The sequence below is a fragment of the Pholcus phalangioides genome, unplaced genomic scaffold (genome assembly GCF_987345545.1).
Source record: "Pholcus phalangioides strain wild (caught in Gottingen) unplaced genomic scaffold, Ppha-v1.0 ptg000009l_1, whole genome shotgun sequence".
Lineage (NCBI taxonomy): Eukaryota > Metazoa > Arthropoda > Arachnida > Araneae > Pholcidae > Pholcus > Pholcus phalangioides.
Genome location: NW_028301602.1, coordinates 49,506,866 through 49,533,888, shown reverse-complemented (window position 1 = coordinate 49,533,888; position 27,023 = coordinate 49,506,866). Strand labels below are relative to the sequence as shown.

General features: G+C 37.7%; 1 protein-coding gene across 2 annotated transcripts in view; it reads right to left on the bottom strand.

The window, feature by feature from the left end:
- Window positions 1-27,023, bottom strand: part of Acat1 (Acetyl-CoA acetyltransferase 1) — a 175,609-nt gene that overhangs the window by 102,040 nt on the left and 46,546 nt on the right. For both annotated transcript variants that reach the window (XM_089236469.1, XM_089236470.1), the window contains exons 5-6: window positions 17,269-17,361; window positions 17,127-17,177 (exon numbers count right to left, since the gene is read on the bottom strand). In XM_089236469.1, the coding sequence (XP_089092595.1) occupies window positions 17,127-17,177; window positions 17,269-17,361 (144 nt within the window). The remainder of the gene's footprint in view (window positions 1-17,126; window positions 17,178-17,268; window positions 17,362-27,023) is intronic.

The following is a 27,023-nucleotide window of genomic DNA, read 5'->3' as shown; positions in this document are numbered from 1 at the left end:
AAATCTTTAAAAATCTAGTCTAGGCATCGGTGACCACATGTCCTGCATTTTGTCTCGTATTTTCCGTGACAGTTCGGTTTTTCTGTTTTTTCTTCTCCATCCAGACCTTTTGAAAAATGTCACGGTTTTACTCGTTTATAGTCGAAGTTTTCTTGAATTTTTTGTTTAATTTTTTGTTGCAATATTACCATATAGAAGTTCCGAAAATTTCATAAAATATCGCATTTCGTTTGAGGGGAAATCTAAGGAGAGCACCTACATCCAGCAGTGGATTGAAATTGGTTGTTGATGATGCCACACCTATTAAAACCAGTATTTTAAATACAGTTAAACTCGGTTATAACGACATCGAAGATTTCGCGGGATTTCGGCGTTATAACCGAGTCTGGCTGTATTGCTTTCACTTTTAGAATATTGTTCTAGAGCTCTTTTAGTTATTTTCTAACATTTACCGGTGATTATGTATGATCCCCACCTCATATTAGTTCACTACGACGCAGTTCGTTTTGTAGAGGCCATATAATTATGTCCTACTACTGATGCTGGAAAACAAATTAATGAAATAAAGTGAATATAAAGATAAGTTTAATTTTCTCAATCAGCAAAACGGGTAAAAGAAAGCCATAGCCTCATATTGTTTAAAATTATATGCGTGAGTTCAAAAATCGTATGAAATTATCTCGTTTTAAACATCCAATTCTTGGACATAAGGTGGACATAAGTGGACTCTTGGGTGACAAATAAAATTTTCAAAAACTGAAACTCACGGAACCACAGCTTCAAAAAACGATATAAAAAATGACATTCTTTTTGGGCAATGTTAGAGGAGTATTTTAGAAAGATAATTTTCACACAGTTTTCATTACATACATATTTAATTGGTAATTTTCAATCAAAACCTACAATATTTAATTAGTAATATCTGACAAAATTTTCATTCAAAACATACAGTATTTATTTAACAATATTCGACATGATTTCCTTCCTTACATATTTATAATTAAAGGGTTCCAATCTACTAATCTAGAAAAGCAGATAACACGCAAATGTAAGAAAAAACGGGAGAAAAATATTCATTTCTCACAAATATTGATATCATAATTAAAATGATACATTATGAGCTATACCTCTCAAACAGTCTTTAATGTCACATCCTTGATGATACTTATCAACTAAATTCTTTAATCTCTGCGCAGAGTCCCGGTATTTCTTTCTCCTAATCAATGTGATGGTTTTTGTCCACTTACAATTTGCTCCATCCGAACTTCATTCAAACTCTGTTCTCTTTTTATGGCACCGATGAACTTCCATATATCTGGGTGGTGAGCAGATAATTGCTGTTGGAACGCTCGATGCCATCCTTCTATAGAATTGTTGGTAAATCGTTACGCGTTCCTTGAAAGCAGTTCCGAATGTCGATGTCAAAGCGCGACGACCACCAGGACGAAGAGGACGCCCGATCCAAGTGTCTTCAAATCAACACTTCATCATAAATACGTTTTCGGAACAATCGGATTTTTTAATCATTTGTGACACTACTACGTTAAAAACTAACTAACTAACCAATTCACTCACTCCCTCACTCACTTACTGACCATTCACTCGCTCCCTCACTTACCAATTCACTCACTCCATCACTCACTAACCAATTTACTCGCTGGCTCAATCACTGACTCGATCAACCACTTACTCACTCGGTCACTCAGTCACTACTGGGTCACTCACTCACCCGCTCAATCACATACTCACTCGGTCACTCAGTCACTACTGGATTGCTCACTCACCCGCTCAATCACTTACTCACTCGGTCACTCAATCACTTACTTACTCGTCACTCAGTCACTCACTGGGTCACTCGGTCACTCAATCACTTACTTACTCGGTCACTCAGTCACTCACTCACTGGGTCACTCACTCACTCGGTCACTCAATCACTGACTTACTCGGTCACTCAGTCACTCACTGGGTCACTCAATCACTTACTTACTCGGTCACTCAATCACTTACTTACTCGGTCACTCAGTCACTCACTCACTGGGTCACTCACTCACTCGGTCACTCAATCACTGACTTACTCGGTCACTCAGTCACTCACTGGGTCACTCAATCACTTACTTACTCGGTCACTCAATCACTTACTTACTCGGTCACTCAATCACTTACTTACTCGGTCACTCAATCACTTACTTACTCGGTCACTCAGTCACTCACTCGGTCACTCAGTCACTCACTCACTCGGTCACTCAAACACTGACTCGGTCACTGGATCAATCACTCGGTCACTGGATCAATCACTCGGTCACTCAATCACTTACTCTCTCGGTCGCTCAATCACTGACTCACTCGGTCACTCAGTCACTCACTCGGTCACTCAATCACTTACTTACTCGGTCACTCAGTCACTCACTCGGTCACTCAGTCACTCACTCGGTCACTCAGTCACTCACTCGGTCACTCAGTCACTCACTGGGTCACTCACTCACTCGGTCACTGGATCAATCACTCGGTCACTGGATCAATCACTCGGTCACTGGATCAATCACTCTGTCACTCAATCACTTACTCTCTCGGTCGCTCAATCACTGACTCACTCGGTCACTCAGTCACTCACTGGGTCACTCAATCACTTACTTACTCGGTCACTCAATCACTTACTTACTCGGTCACTCAATCACTTACTTACTCGGTCACTCAATCACTTACTTACTCGGTCACTCAGTCACTCACTCACTGGGTCACTCACTCACTCGGTCACTCAATCACTGACTTACTCGGTCACTCAGTCACTCACTGGGTCACTCAATCACTTACTTACTCGGTCACTCAATCACTTACTTACTCGGTCACTCAATCACTTACTTACTCGGTCACTCAATCACTTACTTACTCGGTCACTCAGTCACTCACTCGGTCACTCAGTCACTCACTCACTCGGTCACTCAGTCACTCACTCACTCGGTCACTCAAACACTGACTCGGTCACTGGATCAATCACTCGGTCACTGGATCAATCACTCGGTCACTCAATCACTTACTCTCTCGGTCGCTCAATCACTGACTCACTCGGTCACTCAGTCACTCACTCGGTCACTCAATCACTTACTTACTCGGTCACTCAGTCACTCACTCGGTCACTCAGTCACTCACTCGGTCACTCAGTCACTCACTCGGTCACTCAGTCACTCACTGGGTCACTCACTCACTCGGTCACTGGATCAATCACTCGGTCACTGGATCAATCACTCGGTCACTGGATCAATCACTCTGTCACTCAATCACTTACTCTCTCGGTCGCTCAATCACTGACTCACTCGGTCACTCAGTCACTCACTCAGTAACTCAATCGCTCACTCCCTCGCATTGAACTGTTGTCGGTGAATTGCTAGTCGGTGAATTTTCCTAGCGGTGAATTTTCCTAGTGGTGAATTGCATGGCGGTGAATTGTCGGTCGGTGAATTTTCTTAGCGGTGAATTTTCCTAGCGGTGAATTGCATGGCAGTGAATTGTTGGTCGGTGAATTTTCCTAGCGGTGAATAGCATGGCGGTGAATTGTTGGTCGGTGAATTTTCCTAGCGGTGAATTGTTGGTCGGTGAATTTTCCGGCGGTGAATTGTTGTCGGTGAATTGCTGGCGGTGAATTTTCCGGACACGCTGGTAAGATTAAGACTTTTTCAAAGAAAGTACTGCCCCAATATCGTTTCAAAATATAACCTCTCCTGTACCTGATTATACAAATTTGTCACGCTCTAAGGAGTAGATAACAAGCTGACGGCTCGATATTTAATCGGGGCAATTCAACTCGGCCTAAAGTAGTTTCTGATATTAATAATACACTTTGAGTTCGCAAGTCAATTTTAAATGGCTTATTTCTTAAAGGAGTGGTTAATTGTCCTAAGAGATCAGCTGCTTTTATCCAGATCATGTCCCGATAGTACACAACTAAGATATTATTCAATTCTTAGATTCTGACAACCTTAACAATTTCACATGCACCTAGATGAAAACAATATAAATCATATGCCTCCTTCCATATTGAAGCTAATGAAGATGACATTAGCATTTTATTGAATGGCGAGCTCTAGTCTGAAGGTTCCATCATTTCTCCCTTTTATGGGAAACTACATGCATCTCAAATTGAAAACAATTGATCAATATAGACACTAATTCAGACTTGAAACATACATCAAACAATAATAATTGACTAGAGAAGATAGCTGTTTTTTTTTCATCATGTACGAGGCCTTAGAACTGAACTATCATCTTTCAAACATTTGGTTCTTTCCAGCAATCATTTATATGTCTAACGGAAACTTGGCTTGTATCAGATATAGGTGATAGTGAAATGTTTGATGATAGATATCGTGCATTTCATTGTGACTGATTGCATTGTAATCTAGATTGCTCGAGAGTTGGCTGTGTTCTTATTGCAGCAAGAAATAGATTTAAAGTTAGTTCCATAGCTCTTGCTTGTAACTTGGAGATAACTTGTGTTAAGATATTTTGCAATTGTGGCAGAATCTTATAGTGTTGTGTTTATTGTTCACCAACTTGTGGCTTTCAGTATTATTGTGTGAATTGTATAATATCTTTGATAAATTTTACAATGATAAGCACAATTTGATTATAATTGGGGGTTTTAACATTCCTGGAATCAAGGTGCCAAAGTGCTACCTTTACACAATTCTCAGCGACATTGCCGCCTTCTTCAGCAATCACTCTCTGGGCGAATCCATGGGTCTTGTACTCAATGAGGGTGAACGTCGTCATCACCCTGTTGACATAGAGGCAGTGCCTCGTACAGACATCCGGTCTACATCCTCGTACAGACAGAAGATTTTCGATTGACGACTTCACCATATTCTGACTTAAACTGTGACACTGACTCAGGTGTCACTCTCTCAGATGGCATGTTGCAGACCAGGATCATTTTAGCGCACCTGGTCTCCTCAAAAGCTGGTATGGGCACAATCCGGCACACTTTGGTACCTTCTCCGTTGACTTGGAGTTTGTTCGAGTTCCTGAGACTTTACCGGACGACCCTCCAGTCCTTGGTCAGGGTCTTGACCTTCCTGAAGGATGAGACCAACCTCAGACTGATGTACCACTCCTTGTTCCTCCAGATGTGTTTCAGCAGGAAGTTGTTCTTCATGATGTTGAAGTCAGTGAAATAGCTCTCGACTTGGGATATGTTCCTCTCTTCAAGTTCTTCGTTAGGTATGCAAAAATCACTGTTATTGCCATTGTTGGCCTTCTGTTTGCCATCAGCACTGGAATTGGAAGATGAAGTACACACATCGTCCTTACAGCTTGGCTCATTGATTGGACTTAGAACTAGTACATTCCCCAAGACTGCGCGTCGTATGAAGTCGGACATATAACATTCATTTATCAAGAGACTCGACACTGGGCAAGTAATTGGCACGTACCCGTGTTTGCCGTCGCTGATCTTCATCATACATATTTTCAGAGGGACTATCTCACTTTAGCCAAATGCAGACTTGATCCTTATTCTCCCCTCGCCTTCACTGTCATCGATCTCAACCAAATCAGATCTAATGACTGAGATCTGGGTCCCGGAATCGACTACGCCTCTTATTGTCTTCTGACCACATTTCAAACTCACGGTCTGCGGTGTGTCAATGTCCACACCAACACCAGCTGCCGGCACCATGATATGTGCTGTTAGGACTGTGGTTTCCTCAACCGTGTCCCCCTCTTCTGTCTGGACACTTTCTTGCCATAAAGGCCCTGTCAAATATGGCTCTGGGGGTTATCTGATGCAGCCTGTCCTCCTCAAACTTAATTTTGCAAAAATGAACTAACCGACACATTTACAGATCGCTTAAGTGTCCTGTGGTACAATTCCAGAGCATTTAAGCAGCCTGTGGCACATTTTTAGATCACTTAAATGACCCGGGACACAGTTCCAGAACACTTAAGCGATCCGAGACACATTTAGAGATCCCTTGAGTGACGTGACGTAGTTTTAGAGCACTTAAGTGGCCCCCAGTGCGGTTCTACATCACCCAAGTTACCTGCGGTGCATTCTCAGATTATTTAAGTGATTTGTGACATAATTAAGGATCACTTGAGTGATGCATGGCACAGTTCAAGAGTGCTTAAGCGGCCGGAACATTTCCAGATCATTTGGATCCGCGAAAAATTTAGAGATCACTAAAGTGTGTCTGTAGGGCACTTATCAATAGGGGGGGGAATATTACTTCAAGTGCTCACAAACTATTGAAAGGTTTTTCTCATTTTTGGCGCACCGAGTGAGATGGCATTAAGAATATTTCATATTTTCATAAAGGGTGGTTGATGACGTAAGCATTATCCAAACTGCCCCTTCCCTCCTTGTCATCGAAAGTCAGCAAATCGGAACCCCTTCCCCCCCCCCCCCATCGATGCTGACATAATACTTGAATGGCCCCTAGGGAGAGGTGTCTTCAGAGTCCACTTTACATCATCGAACCTATCTAGTTTCTGATAGCTCACTTGGAGACACCATATCACACCATTCGTCCAGATAGTTTTCTTTAAAATCTACTGGGATGCATTTTTTCATTTGATCGGTGATGATTAAATCTCTTAGTTGCTCAAATGTCGTGACCCATCAAAAATAGGTACACAGTTCGTGGTATAAGTCTCTCCAGGTACCCTCTTGATTTTTGTGGCAAGAAAAAAACATCTGCCGGAACTCCTCTGGGGTGAGTTTGAATCTTCTCAATAATAATTCTTTAACGTGATTATAGTCTTGTACCTTCTCTTCCAGCTAGCGGGCAGTTATCTGGTTCATTTCATAAGGAAGAAGTCCCAAGAGCTCAGCTAACCAATCTTCCCGTGCCAGGGCTATGTTATGAGCTTGCTGCTCGAACAGCACCAGGTACAGACTTATACCTTCTTCCATCCTGAATTTTTGCATCATGTTCTGGAAATCTTGGCTGGGGGTTCTGCCATGCCCTGTCTGATTATCCTCCTCTCTTCTGGCTCCTGTCTCGATCCTCAGGCTTTCGAGTTCATGTTCCATCTCCTTTTCTCTATGCCGCTCCTCCACCTCCATCTTTTTGCACCGCTCCTCCATCTCTTCTCTTTCCCATTGCTTATGATCGTTTTCAGCATCTCTCTGCATGTTGCTTCATTGTACAGCACTTTAAGCAAGGTCGTCCAAGAGCCACGACGGCCAGAGAAGATCACCATTTGTCGATTATAGTGAGGCGTAACAGGAGTGCTACAGCTTTTCAGCTGCTGCTATCCTTCTATACGAAACAGGGTGGTTCCACCGTGGCTAGGACACTCTTCTTCTAATTCAACTCAGTCTTGAGTCGTTGAAGCCATGATCCTATCCTGCCGATGCGCCAGTAAACTTCCCCCCCCCCCATCTTCTTCTTATCGGTCATAGGTCCTTGGCTGTACTTCTACTACGATTCAGGGATGAAATAACTGGGTTCTAGATTCCCAAAAGAAAAAACAACACTTTATTTCATTTATTATCTAACGGCCCCCAATGAAACCATCATGTCTCCTTGGTACAAACTTTCACACCCTATTCCCTCTTTTCGAATGTCTCAATCCGTTCCCTTTTCTTTTCTCGCGACTTCTGTCTCTCCTTGGCCTTTTCTAACCTTTCTTCTCCTGAACCTTACAGTCTTATTGTAACCAAATAAAAAAATAAGAATGTATCTAAGTATATGTATTTTGAAAACAATGTTTTATCAACAGATGCCTTCATTGCTGATGGTTTTGCCAAGTTTTTTGTATCAAATTTCATAGCTTCTGAGGATGATCACAATCGTTCTTCTGCAACAAACAATGACTTTCCTGCTTCTCCTGATGTTGTAAATATTTCTTATATCTTCAATGACATTAAATCTATATATATATAAAATTGAATTTGGGTGGGTGTGCGTGTGTGTATGTTTTCTATACAAATCTACAATTTTAGATTGATTCGTCGCAAATTTTATATATATACCAAATGGGACATGACTTTAGACATGACAACGATAGGCTACTTTAAAAGTTAGTCGGAGCAACTATGGTTTTTGGGCTTCAACAATCACTTTCGGAACATTTACTTTGGTTACAGTGGTTTCCTAGCAATATGTCTCAGACGTGCATATGCCTTTACAATGGTTTGTCACTTCTCTAATACTGTTACCATATGTATAATAGTTTATGCCTTTATAATGGTTTGACAATTTTTCAATAGCCGTCAGAATCATCATAATCATCATCATCATTTTGAGGGTCAGTCAAAGGATGATCCTCATAGAAATCAGTGTTAAAATTGCCGAAAATTGCTGCAAAAATGCGGAAATTTAGTGGGGTTTTCTGTCGCATCAATAATTTTAAAAATTGTATTGAATTCTTGATTTTTGAAATATTGAGTTCGCTTAGAGATATAAGAAGCCCAGAAAATTAAATATGAAGTAATTAGCCAGACCTACTTTTGAGTTGGATATCCATTCAATAATATTGATTTAAACTTTTTATTTATATCTTCTCAAGCATGAAAATTAATGTTTCTGTATTGTCTTTTAATATTCAACTGCATAAATTCATATAGTTTAGAATGCTTCAAAATTAATTATGGGCCCATAAAGTACATCAAAGAAATTTCACAGCTTTAAGCATTTTTTGAAGCAGAAACAGGCAGATGGATAACTTGAGCCTTATTGATAAAAACCCGGGCAGCGCCGGGTATTATAGCTAGTATAATATAAAAAGATTGAAAGGAAGTAGCTCCAGGAGTATTGATGGTATACCATCCTCCATATTTTATCAAGGCATGTGCTGAGCATTTGCTGTATCCACTTTTATTAATTTTTAATGTCTGTTAAAAATGGGATCTTTCCAAATGAATGGAAAAAAGCAAAAATCATTCCAATTCTTAAAAAAGGTTATAGACATAAAACTGAAAATTATAGAGATGTGGCCATTCTGTCACCTTTTGCTAAAATTGAGTTCATTGCATATGATAAAATCTATGATCAAATTAATACCTGCATCTACCCAAATTTGCATGGTTTCATTAGAAATAGTTATACGATTACCAATCTTCTTTTCCTCAATACCCATATTGTTGAAGCCATAACTAATAAATGTCAGCTCTATGTAATTTACACAAATTTCACTAAAGCATTTGATTGTGTTAGCCACTCTATATTAATGTATCAACTAAAACTACAAACTATTTGTTTTGTACCTAAAAAACATTGATTTTTGTATCTTATGGCTCATCTCTTAGTGACAGATTTTGTGCAACATCTGGAGTTCCTCAGAGATCTGCCCTTGAACCTCTGTTGTCTCTCATTTTTATTAATGACCTTGCAGTTTTTGTTCATAATTGCTTATTATTTGCTGATTATTTTAAAATATCTGACTTTATTGTGAATTTTGAATCTTGTTCTATTGTTCAAGATATGTTGCCCTACGTTTACCACTGGTGTATCGAGAATCATCTACACTTGAATATAAACAATTGTTTTGTTATGTCTTTCACCTGTATGAAAAATCCTATCCTATACTCTTATTAAATTGAACCAGATATTTTACAGAGATAAGTAGATTAAGATATTCTGCTACTGAACTGGGTGTAATTCATACATCTGATTTTATGTTTCATGATCATAATAACAACATTTGTACTAATTCACATCACAAAGTTGGTTGGCTTAAAAGAATAACTAAAGATTTCACGAATTTGGATAAAACGATTGTTCTTTTCATCTCCATAATATGATTAAAACATGAATATGCATCTGTTGCTTGGAATCCTCATTACAACAATGCTATTGATGATATTGAAATTATACAAAATTCATTTATGTGATATTTGTATTTTAAGAAATATAGAACATATGTAGGGTTTTCAAATTCCTGACATTTTGGAGCCTTTGGGAACTGAGAATGGGAAATCACTTATTTAAAGTGAAACCCCCATTTAAACAACTCTAATTTATAATACTTTTCCATTTATATGACATTTATGTTTGGTCTCAATTATTCTCTATACTTTTTAATATTAAAATACTTCATTTATGCATCGCATAACTTCCCGATGTTTTCATTCGGACTTGAATCCCAAATTTTTGAAGAAGAGTCATTTCACTCAATTAGTGTATGTGGGAATTTTTGGAAATGTCACTTAACATATCGTGTATATATGAAACACTACAATTAGACAATGCAGTTAGTATATCTTAGATCTCGGTTTATAACCCTTAACAATAAATGGCGAAATATAATATTTTGTAATGATACAGTCAATAGATATTTAGAAATCGTGCTTCAAGCTCAAGTAAAATATCAGAAATAACGTTCTTCACAAGACACCTTCAACATTTTCATTCTTAGATTACTTGATGTAGAAACGCAACTCTAAAGTGGACATAACTTTGGTTCTAAGCATCATACAAACGAAACAAGGCTTAGTTTAGAATCAAAAAATGGGGCTTTCATAAAGAAATGGGAAAACACCCGATATGATATTTTCTTCCAAAATTAGGTTTTAAACGCAATCGAATATCTTGATTGATATATTGATGACCTTTTCATTGATTTAAAATGTTCTTTCAAGGTAAGTGCTAAATGTTATACGTATATATTTGTTATATTCATCACCACCAGATGGCATTAATATCACCCCACTGCCACTGGGTGAGACAGTAAGTTTGTATTTTATTTATTTGGTTTCTACATTCACGAATAAAGAATCTAAGTTGGATAACTAGCATTTTCCAGTAGTGTTGCCTTTTCAATGTATTTTTCACTGGTGCTGAAATCTTGGATACAAGACTTATGGATCGAAGTTTTCATCATCAATTGATTACTGAATTCACTGAACTTTGGATGAGTTGGAGTACGACAATTTGAAAAAGAAATGAGCCGTCATCAGACAGCTGACAATGAAACTGCTTTTGAAGATAGAGGCAATATTGCTGGATGACGCTCCAAAAGAAGAAAAAATCAGAGTTGTCCATGGACTCAGAAAAATCATGAACTGGAAAAACTGGATGCAAATATCGAACTCAAGGTTAAGAATTTGAAGTCAAAATCACTCAAAGTAAAGAACATCAAGATGGATCGTGATATGAAAAGTATCCAGTGATTCCCGACACAAATGATCAACAAGAGTGTTGGCCAAAACGGATTACAGATTCAAGAGGCGATTCCAGAGCTTGAGCACCCAATCCAAGAACTCCAAATGCTGGTTCAAGAACTTCAACAGTTGATTCCAGAGCTTCAACACCCGATTCCAGAGCCATTGCGAAACCTGCATCGAAAGTGCTGAAACTATCCAGACTTCAAATCGGCGAGTATTATGGGACCCAAGTCTGAGTTAGATAACTAGCGTTTTTCAGTAGTATTGTTTTTTCAATGTATTTTTCAGTAAGTAATTTAAAATTTTTTTGAAAGAATTTTCCCTAATTTTCCTAGTTATCAAATGACATTTTGCCATTTTTTTATTTTTCTTATTTTGAATATTCCAAATCCCTATGCCAGAAGCAAAGGGCACTATGCCCATTTTCGTCAATACTAGGGATAACGCTATTAAATTGCAGTACTTTTGTCACTACACTACACATAGGTATGCGGCACTAAATTCTTTTCAAAACAAACAACAGATATATTAAACCAAACCAGCTAGAGACATAATTTACAAGAAATAAAAAATCTTTAAATAACTCTCCTGTAAAATTTCCCTCTCGTGATATGATGCCTCTGGCATACAGCAATTCCGACTGACCAAAGGAAAAAAAAGATATTTATCTTACCTATTCTGTAGCTTTAATTCTATATATACTTGCCGCTATAATATTCTTGTAAAACTATGTTTAAAAAAATTTTACACATCCATCCTTTTGATAAAAATAATTATTCATATGGTCTTTGTGCAAAATAACAATTAGAGAATTTCTCCAGAGATCGTTTTTGAATCTTCTTGTCCTTAATTTTCATCTTGCATCTTATTAACCCAGGGACTATTGGGCCAGACTTCAAAGGCATTGACTCCCCTCTTCTCTTTGCAAACGTTTGAGAGTTGTAGCACAACCCTGAACAAATTATTCTCCCACTTCTATAATAGAGTTTCAGGCATTTGAAAAGTGGACAAGGGTCACCCCACTTTAAAAAAAAGTAAATGAAAGATACCCGAATCACTCTTTCTCCCTTAAAGTGGGGTGTTGTTTGGGATCCTTGTTGAGTTGTGCATTTTCATCCCATACTGATCTTTATCTGTCTTGCTGATTGCTTAAAAAATGAGGTGCCCTTATATATATTTCTTCAATTAATTTTCCAAGGGACTATACATTATATAGCCCCCTGGGAATCATCCTCCGGTTTACTTCACATTTTTGGCCTCTCTACTTACAATTGTGAAATAGCCTGTCATTGTGGCATGGACGGGAATGTAAAATTAATTGAAGAAATCACAAAAGGCGGTAATATTAACTTGCTATTTGCGTTCTAGGAGAGTATCTACCAAACTCTTTACGCAATGTTTTTTTTCACATCTTATCTTGTGTTCATCTGTGGTGCTCTCCAAACAGGGGTCATAAAATGAAAGGAAAAAAAGGGGGGGGGGACATTTTTTTTGCTTCAGAATCTTTGTACAGTTCTCTCAGTGTTAGGATTTTACAGTAGGCACAAGGTTGCTTGTACAGTTTTAGAATTGGCAGCTCCCCCTCCCTTCTATATATATTTCTTTTCCAAGCAATACTAGAGAAAATTAATTTTTCAGTGATTATTCCCCATTAATTTTTTTTTTAATTTTTTATATTCTATCACAAGTACTCCTATGTTGCAACAGCATTTATCCTGAATTCTCGGGATTTCAAGAAATCTTAAAAATTTCCAGAGAATGGGCAGGCGGAAAGTCTTTCCCGGAAACTCTAAACATATGACATTACAATTTCACCCACTTTCCTCCAACAAACTTTTTTAAATACCAGTCTCCAAAAGCGAATAAATTTCTTTTGAATTTTTTTGGCAGTGCCACGGGTGACCAAACATCCAGTTATGGCCCTGGCAGCTACTTGATGGTAATATCAATTGTTCTTTTTTGTTATCTAAAATAGAGAGAATACTTGGCCACACGGTACAACACTAGGCGAAATAAATTATTTCATACAGCTGACTTTAGGACCTCAATTGGTCTTTCTTGTGCTCCAGACAGATTTTGTATTTTATATAATAGACTGGGGGTCTCTGCCCCCCCCCCGTCACCTTCGGCGGCCAACCCCAACTTTTCTCTTCACAACATATCTTGTTTATTTCGTCCCTCTTCATCAGCGTGCTATGGAAAGGGACACGTGAAAGCACCAGTTTTTGAAGAAGCAAAATTTTACAATAATAAAAAGCAACAAAAACAAATGCGATTCCCCGAGTAACCTCCAGAAAACTTCCCCATGGGGGTCCCCAGCCTCCAATTCGCTGAATTTTAGTGAGGCCCCAGACTGGATTTATCTCAGGCTACCGATGTGTGGAAAATTTTACACTGTTAAACAACAAAAATCAATGAGATTCATCTAGGGACACCCAAAATGAAACCTGTCAACTTTTCCATGGAGCTCTGACCTGGAGGTTTGTCGGACTTCCCTCCTTGACGGGCCGCCAAATTTTTTCATTTTTATCAATTTTAGAACAAATAGAATCCAGGGCCCATATCCAGTAGCGGGGACCCAATACGCAGATTTTTAGTGGGGGACCCAGACTGGATTTATCTCAGGCTTCCGCTGTTGCAAATTCTACAATGTTAAACAGAAAAGAATGAGATTCATCTAGGGCTCCCAAAACGAAACGGGGTCCCAGACTCAGAAGCTTATCGGGCATCCCCTGTGAGGGCCACAGCACAAATGTTCATTTGTATTTATTTTACTAATGAAAAAAATCCAGGCCACCCCACGCAAGTACCAGGGACGGAAACAATGAGATCCATCAAGGGCCCCCGGAAATGAAACCTTTCAACTTCCCCATGAAGGTATATGAGCAATCCCCACCCGGTACCCGACCCTGTGTGTTGAGCACACTGGTGATACGTGTATATTATACATACCTCTCGGCATGACCCCAAGAAGGGCAGGGCTGACAGGGGCCGGAATGATTTTTATCACTTTGATTTTTCACACAATAAATTAACCACAGAGGGGCCCGTGAAAAAGCTGGTTTGGGGGGGCTTGCCATCTATTTGTGTTAACACACACCTAGGGGCCCTGCTGTAGGATGTGGGAGCCTCTCCGTACATGCACATAACTTGGTCAAATGGGTCCCGCTATATATGCAAGACTTAGATGAGAACTTGGCCCAAAATCGTAACCGATTTCCGTAACACAAAAACGTAACAGACTTTCGTCACATAAAAACGTCACAGACTTCCGTTGCATAAAATAGTCACTAATTTTCATTCCATAGAAACAGGTCCTTCTCGAGTTTGTGATTTTATATTATACAGTATATTACCTGACAAATTCAATTTATTTGCAACACCTATTGATAAATTCAAAAATAACTCTCCGATTGATGAGCAATTTTTTCTTCTTTAAATGATTTGCTGTGATTGTTAAAAAATATTTTGCTTTTTTATATTTTTAATTTTATTTTTAATTATCGTGTTTTGATTTATTTTTAATTGATCCTGTGATTTTTTTTATATAGGGCTTCATTTTGCTTATTTTGTATTGATTTGTGTGCGTTTTTATTTTTTGTATTTTATATCTGTGTATTGCATTTTATTCAGAGATTTATTTTATTGTATTTACATTTCTATGTCTTACCTTGCTGTAATTGGGTTGTTTGTTGTAGTTTAGTATACATTTGAATAAATAAATAAAAACATCTTTTTTGCACCAAAACCTGCTCTTATTCATATTTATGATGTCTTAAATCATAATTGCAGGAAACATAAAATCATGTACACTATACGGCAGTGTTTATTTAACAGAACCACTGGGGGTCCATGGGATCATTTTCATTTTACTATTGTTACGAACTATGAAAGATAGATGGCGTAATTCTTTATTGCAATCTTCTGTTGGCAACGAGAGTTGATACCGGTTTCGGTTTATTGGAGAGGGATGCAATTGGTGAGAACATTCCAGAAGGTCCCACACCTCCATACGGTGGCGCCTTGGAAACTGTAAAATAGAATTTTGTAGAACATTCTTTTTCTCGAAATTCCTACCAGGGTCATAAATAGTTTGGCGCTCACAAGATGGCAGGCTTGAATAGATAGAGACTGGATGAAAAGTCAGTTGTGATTGAACGTTGAGAGAAAGTTGTTAGCTCTTTGATTAGGTTGTAAATATGTGTAAATTGCTGTTCTGAAAATAAATCTGTTTGTCCATCGAACCGCTTCTTATTTTGCAATCTCGAAGTCTTGTGAAAAATTATCCGGAATACTATTATTGCATTTAGTGTTGTGAAATTTTAATTTACTACTGTAACGAATCTATTTTTCCAGTATAGATATTTTTACTAACTCTCTGTGGCCTTACAGCACCTAATGCGTTTTGTTTGTTTATACGTTGTTAAAAGAAGTTGAGAAGAGAAAATCTATCTTCCAAGAGAAGAGAACGTGAGTTGGAATGTGGCTTCCGTTCTGTATGGTTGTCTGTTTTGAGTGTGCTTCAAAATAAAGGCTTCTTCGTTAAGTTCCGCATTTTCGTGCTTTAATTGGACACCCCTCCAATATCAAGTGATTGGGGATATTCCGCCACCTCACGGAAAAGAGACGCACCTCCTACACGATGTCCCCTTATACTACTTAAATGTTTTTTATGATTTTTTTTAATGCTAATTATAAAGACAACAAATTCTCGATTTTTATGGAAAAGCAGTATGGCAATCAACCTTCACTACAGGAAGTCTATGGTGCCTTGACCTTCACTGTATATAAAGGTGGGTCCACTACATCAAAAAGGTGCAGAAACACTGCTGCATAGTGCAAATATATACAAACAAAACACAAAAGTAAGACACAGGCTACATTCTTGAAAAAATTACCTAAACTTATTTTACTATTCATTGATAAATGATTACACAAATGTGAAAAGGTAATATTGCAATTCATTAATGTATTGTTTTCAAACTAGGCCGGATAGTATGGAAGCTGGATAGTCGAAAGTCTACTTTAAACTACATTGTCTGTGTTTTTAATTTTTAGAAACACAGAATGATGAGTAGCATATAAATGTATAGGGGAAATGTCTACAATTTAGATTATGAACAATTAATAACACCAGTGTGCCCTTTTTGAAGCTCTTTTGATGAAGTCATTGAAAACATTGGGAGGGCTTAAAAATATTGGGATGGAGGAGGCAAAAATTGAAAATATTGTGGGGAGCACACAGAGTACTCACCATAATATAAAATATCTCTGCAGTTGAAAAATAATTTTGTATAAGATAGCAAGGTAGGCTCTGGAACAACCATGAAAATGTTATGAATATTTAAAAATAATATAACAAATGAACTAAAACTATTCCTCCTACAAAGGAACCAGAAAATTTTTTTTCACTGGGCCTTGCATGTGGTGATGGTGACCCTGAGTTTGATTACTAAGTTATCCGTTCTGTATATCAAAGAACATTTTATTCAAGAAAAGGTGGCATCTGGTGAAGAAATGGAAGTAGACATTTTTACAAAAAGTTTAACACCTCAAAAATTGTTAAAGTTTCGAAAAAATTTTGGGACTCAATTGACTCTTCAGTGTGTGTGTGTGGGCGGGGGGGAGTGTTGGTAATCTAGCAGTATAGTATTTCATTTAATCTAGTGCACCACTTAAAGTGCAAATTATGTTTCATGTGTGTGGCAACATGTCTTCTTTGTTTAACTTTTTGTATTCTCTGTCTTTTCCTATACCTTTATAAAACGATTGCAGTATGTTCACTCACTAATATTTTTTGAAAAAGTGTTATGAAAAAATGTTATAAGCAGTAAAATGCTTTAAATGGGAAATCTTAGTGAGATAAGATAATAATAAAGAGCTGGGAACATGAAAATAAGCTGCACTAAGCAGAAAAATGTTCAAAGCGGGAATGCTATAAGTGGAATCCACTGTAGTTGTTAGTATTATTTGCTTCGTTGATATATTTGAACAATAGTTTTAAATAAAAAATTGTTATTACCATATGTATTTTATCATATGCATCTGTTAGTCCATCACATACCAGGCTGTCCTATATTAAAAGATAAGAACAAAGGGTAAATAAGTGATAAATGAGTAAATAAGTCATTCATAATTTACTCATTCAGAAAGTAAAGAAATACCAGAAGATGAATGCCTCCATAACGGGTTTCCCCTCTCTGTAAATAATATGGTGCATTAGACATACTCTCCATACCACCAGCTACCATGACTTCCTGATAGAAATTGTAGAAAAATTAAAATTATAAAAACATTTCAGAAAAATAAAAATAAAACTTCATTATTTATTCATCCATCTTAAAAATGTACAAGTATGATATAATAATGGTGTAATATGTAATTATAGGCATGCCAACATTGTCAGCTCGTCAGCAGTGATGAATGTTCAGCTTTGCAATGTGGGTGGGGGAGTGTCCCAGGACAACATTTATTTATTTATACAATATTGTTTGGCCGAGGCTTATACAAGAGGGTGCGGTGATGTGATTTGACATAGGAAATTGATAGACATGAAAAATCAGAGATTGAAATAACAAGATAATAACAATACAGTCTGCAGAATTTGATGGAAGGTTGTTCCAATCAATAATTGTACAGGAGAGGGGGGGGGGAGGGACTAAATCTGAAGCAATCTGTGGATGCAAAAACAAGTTTCAGTTTTTGGGAGTGATTGAGTCTATTGGAAAATGTGAAGATTTGATTAGAATGTGGTTAGTGTCAATGTTAAAATAGTCGTGGATAATTTTGAAAAGTAAACAAAGTTCCGAGGTTAACAAGTCCCTTAATAATTAATTAATATTCAATGAACTTCCAACCTGAATAGGCCCTTGTGGGCCATTTATATGGATGTCTATAAATCTCAGCCATCCCATCCCCATTTTCCTAGTATCAGAGCATCTACAACGAAACATTCTTTCTGACACAAGTTCAGCGAGCTCGACCATGAACAATGCAAATTAAGCCAGGTCTGGATCCACCATGCTAAGCCATTCAAAAACCTGTTTTTAGCCCACAGCCTGAGGCGGTTTTGGCAAAAAAAAAGGTTTCACACGTTTGGGCATCAAGTAGAACCAACACCTTCTACAGCAGACAGCTTTCGCACAAAGATTTGCTGTCACTGAAGTAACCCATTTTAACTGCAGCCATTGAATAAAGCTGGCCTACGTATGCAGACTCTTTACTTTTTTACAGTATATGCAATGACTATAAGTGAAATAGGCAACTTCAGTGATGTCACAAGCTTTGTGCGGAGGCTTTCTGCTATAGGTGTTGGTAGAGCGGCAAGTTTAGACATGACTTTAAAGATTGCCTTCCGTGCACAGACAAAACAGATTGGCTCTGAGTTTGTCTTCTCTTCTCTCCAACTTTCTCACATGCATATACAAATTTGTTGCTTTATAAAATGCATTGTTTCATTTAAAAATAATAATAAAAATAAGTAAAACACAAAAAAAAATTGGGTCTGAGTTTTTTGTGAACAGATTTCTGTAGTATTGAGAGTGTCTTCCGTAGTTCATTGCGGCAGTCTATAGAAACTACGGACAATTCATAGCAGTTGGCAACTCTGTAACTATAATCCCATTAACTGATTCAGTCATCTATATGATTATCGAATGAAGCACCTAGGTACTTTTTATTCCCCTTTGAAGAACTTTAGAAATAACTTTTTTAAACTGAAAAATTGTTTTTTTCCCAATTTTATATTAATAAAATTTTTTAAAAAAGTAAAATAACAATGATCAACTTTATTCATCGTTTAAACTCTTTAATTTTTTAGTCTATCAGGCGTACTGTAAAAATTTATTCATTTATTTTATGCTTCATTTTGTTGTTTATTTTTTCTGCACCTTGTGCATTTTGTTTTTTACTCTCCCCAAATGTAGCTGAATTTTATGTTATAAGAATGAAGAATAAGTTTATTGCAGGGGTTCCAGCAAAATCTGCTTGATCGTTTTATGACCAAAATTAAAAAGTTACACTGACCAACTCTTGAAAAAAGAAAAATAATTCACAAAAAATCTTAACCTTCCAAATGTTTTCAAGTTTGTTTTTTTCTTTCACAGACTTTATCCCTGACTTTTATTAAATACTTGTATATTTCCCTCATTTTTGCCAAATACATTATATTTTCCCTGACTTTCCAGGTCACTAGGAACCCTACATAGCTAATAAATCTTATGCAGTGTAATAAAAAAAATAACCAGCGTTTGGATCACTAAAATGCCCACAGATTAGTCTTAATATAAAGGGTATCTGTCAATCTCATCGGCATGGGCCAAAAAAAAAGTCGGCGGTGGCAGAGCAAGCGCTCAATGACAACCACAGGTAATAGCTAATGTTGATCACTTCTTCCCACAAATCTATAGAGGCGATTGAAATATACAAGCACAAAAACAGCTATAATAGAAGCAAAGAAACTTTGAAATTCAGCAGATCTGAGAGCTCCTTCTGAGAGCTGGTTCTGCTCTCAGAAGAACGAAAACCTTCCCCTTCAAGATCCATCAACAGAATGACGACAACAGCCAGTCAGATAACTCCACATCTCTCGGCCAATCAGGTTTTCTCAGCATAAGAACTGTTTTCAATTCGCTGCCAGCCATAGAATCTAACTACCTATCGCAAAACAATAGTGTATGTCAAGCCACTCATATACATAAATACAACCCGAGACTCCAGGAAACTTGACTTTTGATCCAGTTTTTCTCTCAGAAATAAGATCTCAGCCTCCACACGTGACCTTAAAGATCTCATCCTTCGGCAAAAAACAAATTACCTAACTCCTTACCTCAATACCTTAAAACTAACCCCTCAAAATTTTAGAATTATCTTCTCCCTAAATCAGCTGGCGCATCTTCCCATAAAATTGATAACATTGATCTTACTTCTCACCTTGATATCGCCACAGAATTTAAATGGCTTTTTCGTCAATTTCCCCACTCCCTCTCAGTACTCCTTTTCCGATTCATTATTCAACACTAGTCCTGTTCTCTAAAGCAGGTCTTCTGAACCTTTTAAAAAAACTGAAACCCCACTCCACTAACCCTAATGGAATTCCAAATAACATCCTCAAATTTTGTGCGGATGAAATCTCTAATTGCCTTTTAATTGCCTTCAACGTCTAAACTCAGTCTTGCCATCAGACTGGAAAATTAATAAAATTATCCCAATTCATATAAATCAGGTTCTCTTTCAAATCCCCTTAATTTCAGAGACCCTTTGCTATCACCTCTACTTGCTGCAAGCTTTTTGAGCACATAGTTGCCAAGGAAATTCGCTCAACCCTTGATTCAATAAACTTCTTTTTCTCAAATCAACACAGCTTCTGACCATTATCAGTAACTACCCAATTAGCTCTTTTCATACATGATTTATCAAGCAGTATCGACAATAACGTCCAAACTGATATTATTTTCTTGGATTTCTCTAAAGCGCTTGACAGGGTGCCCACAATAAACTACTTAAACTCCAAAACCTAGGCCTATGTGTTCAACTGCTTAAATGGGTGGAAGCCTTCCTTACCAACCTCAGTCAGTTTGTCTCCTTCAAGGGCCAGAACTCCCCATTTCTCCAAGTTAAGCCAAATTAAGTACGCCCAGGGTTCGGTCCTCTCCCAATTATTGTTTTTTATTTATATTAACAATCTCCCTAATTTCAGCAATTGCCATATCAGACACTTTGCAGATGATTGCGTCATCTACCAAACAGTGCACAAGGAATCTGTGACCAAGCATCTCTCTAAAATAACCTTAACATTGTTTCTGAATTGGTGCTCGTCCTGGCAATTACCCCTTAATTCTTCAAAAACAATTTTTATGAAAATTACTTGCAAAAGAATTCTCCTTGATTCTTCATACACTATCAATAACTCCTTAATCACTGAAGTTTCTAATTACAAATATCTGAGTGTAATTATTTCCGCCAACCTCTGTTGGAATCTCCATGTTGATTACATCTTTCACATAAGTGTCTCCAAAAACTATTTTTTCTTCATCGGAACCTTAAAAACTCTACCCGTCACCTCAGACATCTCTGCTTCCAAACCTACATTCTTCCTGTACTCTCATATGCCTGTGAAATCTGGGACCCCCCATACTCTCACTAATATTGACAAATTAGAATCTGTTCAAACTAAATCCGCCCGCTTCATTCTTAACTGTAGGTCATCCTGCCTCCATCACTGAACTCAAGTGCCAACTCAATATGCAACCGTTTTTTACCCCTAGATATATCTCTCGATTATCTTTTCTTTTCAAAATCCTTCATGGCCATTTTCATATTAACACTTTGAATTTTTCTTGAAAAAGAATTAACCATTCACAAAAATTAAAACCTATCTTTGCATCCACAGATTGTTTTAAGTTTATTTTCTTTCCTCCAACAATAACCGACTGAAACAACCTCCTGTCAAACATTGATTGTACAACAGTTTCCGATTTCCTTTGTAAAATCAATCGTCTACGTCAATCACAACCACCGCATTTCCTTGTATAGGCCTCGGCCAAGCAATATTTAATGAATAAATAAATTGTATTTTTTCTCACAAAAATCAAGTTTACATAATTTTTTTGCATGCAAATTTCAAATGTAAGTGTATGAATTATTTTTATTCATATTCTCTATGTTTTTGTGAACACTTTAATGAAAGTTTCACTTGAATGTATTGAAAATTGAAAAAGTTATGATTTATTTTCTCAAACAATGCCACTGAATCGAGCCTCTGAAAAGTCAGCTGCATAATTTTTTGAGAAATTTTAACATTTTTTTTCTCAAAAAGTTTGAGATATGCAAATCATATTTCGCATGATTAGTAAGGATGGCAAAAGCAACAAATAAAAAAAAAGTTGTTGAAATCTGAGACCATGGGTTTCATTCTGGCATTTTGCTGGGTGATTTGAAATGGAATGACCCGTGTGCATTTGACATCCATATATTTTATGGGCATCTTTTTTCAGCCACCTCATTGGGCATTTTGTCTGTTGCGGTTTTTGTATTTGTATAAACTCACAACAGGTTTTTTTTTTGCCTTCTAACAATTTATTACAATTTTTTACAACCACTTTGTTTGATTTGTTGCAATATTGCGGAAAAGAAATTTCTATTAGTTCTGACAGCAGGCCAGTTCGTTCAATAGACAAAAGACTTTTTGGCTCCCCCGACTTGTTGAAAACATGCTAGACATAATTTCAGGTTCTGATAGAAAGTTATTTGATAATTACTCAAAATTGTAGAACTTAAACATGTGGGAGTTTTGACCAAAATGCAGGGATGCAAGAGCTGCAACAATTGCGTCAAAGGTTCTCGTGCTACATGGGGCACCAAGGCACCCAATCCCTGAGCACTAATGAAAATTCTGGTTTGCCAATTCTGTGTGGAGGTGCCACTGAGATGTATGTGTAATGTATGTAATGTATCAAATACTCAGAATTTAGGAAAAAAAACAAAATTTTGTTTACGTTTCCCACAGGATTTCTTTCCAAGACAAGGAAAAATGTATGGAGGGGAAAAACCTTCGCACAATTTTTTCCTTTTTTTTCCTTCCTGCCACCGTAAATGGTGGGGAGGGAAAAAAAGAAACATTAAAAATCTTACATCAGCAGATTTTTCGCAATTCCCCCATCAGCAAAATTTTGTCAGCTCTGTCCTCATCTCGTACCCCATTTGGGATCAAAGGAATATGCCATTCAAGTATTGCATCAGCATCGATTGGGGAGGGGGTTTCGGGTTTGCTGACAAGGGGGGGGAGAAGGGGTTTGGATGATGCTTACGTCATCAACCACCCTTTATGAAAATACGAAATATTCTTAATGGCATCTTACTCGGTGCCCCAAAAACGAGAAAAACCTTTCAACATTGAAGTAACATTCCCCCCTTACTGATAAGTGCCCTAAAGAGCCACTTTAGTGATTATTCAATGTTTCGCAGATCTGAATGATCTGAAAATGTGTCTGGGCCGCGTAAGTGCTCTGGAACTGTCCCACGCATCACTCAAGTGATCCAAAATTATATGCCGCGGATCACTTAAATAATCTGATAATGTGCCTCGGGTAACTTGAGTGATGTAGAACCCCACTGGGGGCCACTTAAGTGTTCTAAAACTACGTCACGTCACACAAGGGATCTCTAAATGTGTCACGGATCGCTTAAGTGTTCTGGAACTGTGTCCCTGGTCACTTAAGTGATCTGAAAATATGCCATGGACAGCTTATATGCTCTGGAATTGCATCAAAGTACACTTAAGCAATCTGTAAATGTGCCACTTAGTTCATTTTTAAAAAATTCGGTTTTGAGGAGGGCAGGCCGCATCAGATAACCCCCAGGGCTATATTTGGTCCGTGGACCAAGGGCGTTTATGCGATTTATCATTATATGGCTTAGAGCAGTGGTTCTCAACCGGGGGCAATATGGCCCCCTTGTGGTACTGGGATACTTCAAGGGAACCACGGAAGAAAATGGAGAAAGGGGCCATGACAGGTGGTTTGGAGAGCTGAGAAGAAAAATTAAGGTGTGAAGAAATAAAGATTTTATATTAGTGACTAATACTTACAGTGAGAGAGAGAATCCAACAAAACCACCCATAAAACCAGGGCCTTCTTTAGGGCATGGAACCACGCAGGCCTCACCGCCTACATTTTGCAACAAGTTCCCTAAGATGGGGTTTTTCTCAAGTCCCCGGCTAAATTTTTCAGACCCCCCTTCTCTATATCAAATTTATTGTATGAAAAAAAAAAAATGATGAAAACCATATTAGGCCCCAGGCTGTAGCTCTGTCACTTTTGTGAGGGGCCTCATGCCCATAAGTGACCCCACCTTATGATATTTTGTATAGTACAATTAATTTTGAAAATAAATAGGAAATATGTAGGCTGTTTATTTCCAGCTAAAGTATGGGACTACCATAGCATCACTTTGCCTAAGGAGGGGGCCCCCCATGATATTTAGACGGTCCTGATAGTGTGATAAATTTGAAAGAAGTTGTCATTGAAAGATGCTAGACTCGTGATTCATAAAGAAAGTATTGTAACAGTCTTCAGGCCGAGAAAACAGCTGGAAAGACCACCTAGAATCTATTAACATGTTATGTTGAGAAATTGTTTAAATGAAGATATTAATATTTTCTCTTTTTTAAATTTGATCATTTCTTCAAATTCTGTGAGAAGAAAACTTTTTTTTTTTCATGGAAACTCTTATTATATTTTACACTTTTTGCTATAGGAGGGTGAATAAGATTTTGTTGTTCAAGCAGCAGAAATGTTTGCTGCCTGGGCTTTCAATATGCATGGGAGAGCCGTCTTGACAGCATCATGGGCCAAGTGATTTTTCTGAGACCCTACCAGACACATTCTTCGAAATTTCAACCAGATCTCATTTTCGTGAGGCCCCTTCTTCTCTTGAGGCCCCGGGCTATGAACAGGTGGGCCCATGCCTTAAGCTGGCACTAATGCATGGTGTATAGTTTGAAAGCAGTCTAATAATTTTTATTGTGATTTCATTAATGCATGCTTTGGCAGTGACAGATACGTCAGAAAAAAATTTAAAAGGACTTTTATGAAGGAAATTTATTTAGAATTATCCATTTTAACAATTTTTGGCAAAACTTTTGGCATTTCATAAAAAAATTACTGCTTATATTGCAGATAATGTCTATTTTTAGTCCTGCTTTATTTTCAAAATTTCTGCTCCAAAAATAAAAGTTTGCTGCTCCAAAACAGATGAGGGGGCATTTGCATCCCTGGCAATAGGTAAAATTACATAAGCTCACTACTACTTAACCGTACATGCACCACATTCATATTCCTCTGGGGAATTTTGAACAAAGCGGTACATGCCAGAAAGTGTATAAGTGTAGTCTTATCATGTTTATAATGTCAGAGTTATAAATATTTAATGTTATAATTTCCGTTATTTAGGTACATTGTATGGCACTTTATGTGATCACATTGGGACTCGGATTTCTGATAAAAATAACTAATTGATAACTATATCCAGAAGTAAATATAATTCAGCACTAAAGCTGCAAAATTCAAGGCTCTTAGCCAGGGCTGGACTTAGACAGGTGCGAAAGGTGCGGTCGCACCGGGCTGCTAAAAAAAAAGGGGGCCACAAAGAAACCACAAAAAGACACAGAAGTTTTTTTACTTACTGAGTGTTATGTCAATGTAGTTCCAGTTATGTAGTTCAAGGGAAGAAAATGCTATTAGTGGACATATATACTACCTACTATCTCCCTCTTAAACAGTCTGTAGGCCAGACAATATGCGTTGAAAGGAAATAAAAAAAACTAGCCAAACCCTATCACTCTTGGACATCGCTGGAATACGACTGCCCCGAAGCGAAATATACATTAGTAGGCTAATTTGGGGAAAAAGTTAGTCAAGGCTTGCTAATTTGTATTGGAGAACATAAATACGTAAAAAAAAAAGTGGAACCAGATGTTTTTCTGGGCAGTAGGAATAGGTGTGGCACGCTTCCCTGGAAGCCTTTAGGGAGGCGTGAAACCATTCTTGAAACTGTCATCACCACCATCTGAATTGTGAATCATCCTCATATATATAAGTATGTTATTCCTTCAGGCAACACCAGTGCAATGTTACATTTTTATGGTGTCCAGACAGACTAGCATCAAAACACAAACATCAAACAATAAAGCGTCCAGATCAGTGGTTCTTAACCTTTGAGAGCCTGCGGCTTGGTTGATTTCATTTCCGTTGGTGAAAGGCCCGGCCATAAATACGATTAATGAGAATTAAATGCGTAAAAAAGGAACAATGAACCACTCACGGCTCAGTTTGATGTCAGGGCCCGGCGGTTGAGAAACACTAGTCTAGATGGCTGAAAGGTTCACACACTGGTTCACTGGACCTGTGTGTGCCGAAAACCTCTTCTAAATAGTAAACAAAAGGTAGGAGCCGTTAAATTGTTGTACACGAAGATCAACCAAGAATGTGAGAAATATTTCTGTAAAAGATCAACAATATCGAAAAGAATGGTATATGAATTAGAGGAGAAACGTCCAGAGTCATTTCATTTTATCCAAGACATCGTTGAATGTTCTCATATCAATGTGTGTTGTCAACGATAATCATATCTCATCCTTTCTCCTTGTACTTCGACAAATTCAACTGGAAGCTGTTATATAGCTTTGCCATCCATGACTTAATTTCGGTAAGTGCTATCTCAGTTGCTACTCAGTGTTTCTCAACCAAAGGGCTGCGGCCCAGTACCAGGCACCGACATCATTCATACCGGGCCGTTCAAGTTTTTCCATTTACTCCCCATTAGTCGTGTGTATGACTGAGTCTTCCACTTGGAGAATTTTAGATCGATCGTCGCCAAATTTTGTATATATACCAAATGGGACCTGACTTGAACGATAGGCTACTTTAAAATTTCGTCAGCCCAGGGCAAATGCCCCAAACGGGCAAAAAACTGTCCGGCAACAATGGTTTTTGGTCCTGAACAATAACTTTCCGAACATTTACTTTGGTTACCGTGGTTCCCTAGCAATGCGTTTCAGACGTGTATATGCCTTTACAACGGTTTGTCACTTCTTTAATCCTGTTAGTATATGTATAATAGTTTATGCCTTTATAATGGTTTGCCACATTTTGAATAGACGTCATAATCATCATCAGCATTGCTTTGAGAGTCAGGAAAAGGGTGATCCTCATAGAAATCAGTGCTAAAATTGTTGATTTCACTGTAGAAATGCGGAAATTAGTGGGATTTTCCGCCCCATCAATAATTTTAAAAATTGTATTGAATTCTCGATTTTTGAAATATTCAGTTCGCTTAGAGATATACGAAGCCCAGGAGATCAAATATGAAGTAATTAGCCAAACCTATACTTTTGAGTTGGATATTCGAGCAATATCATTGA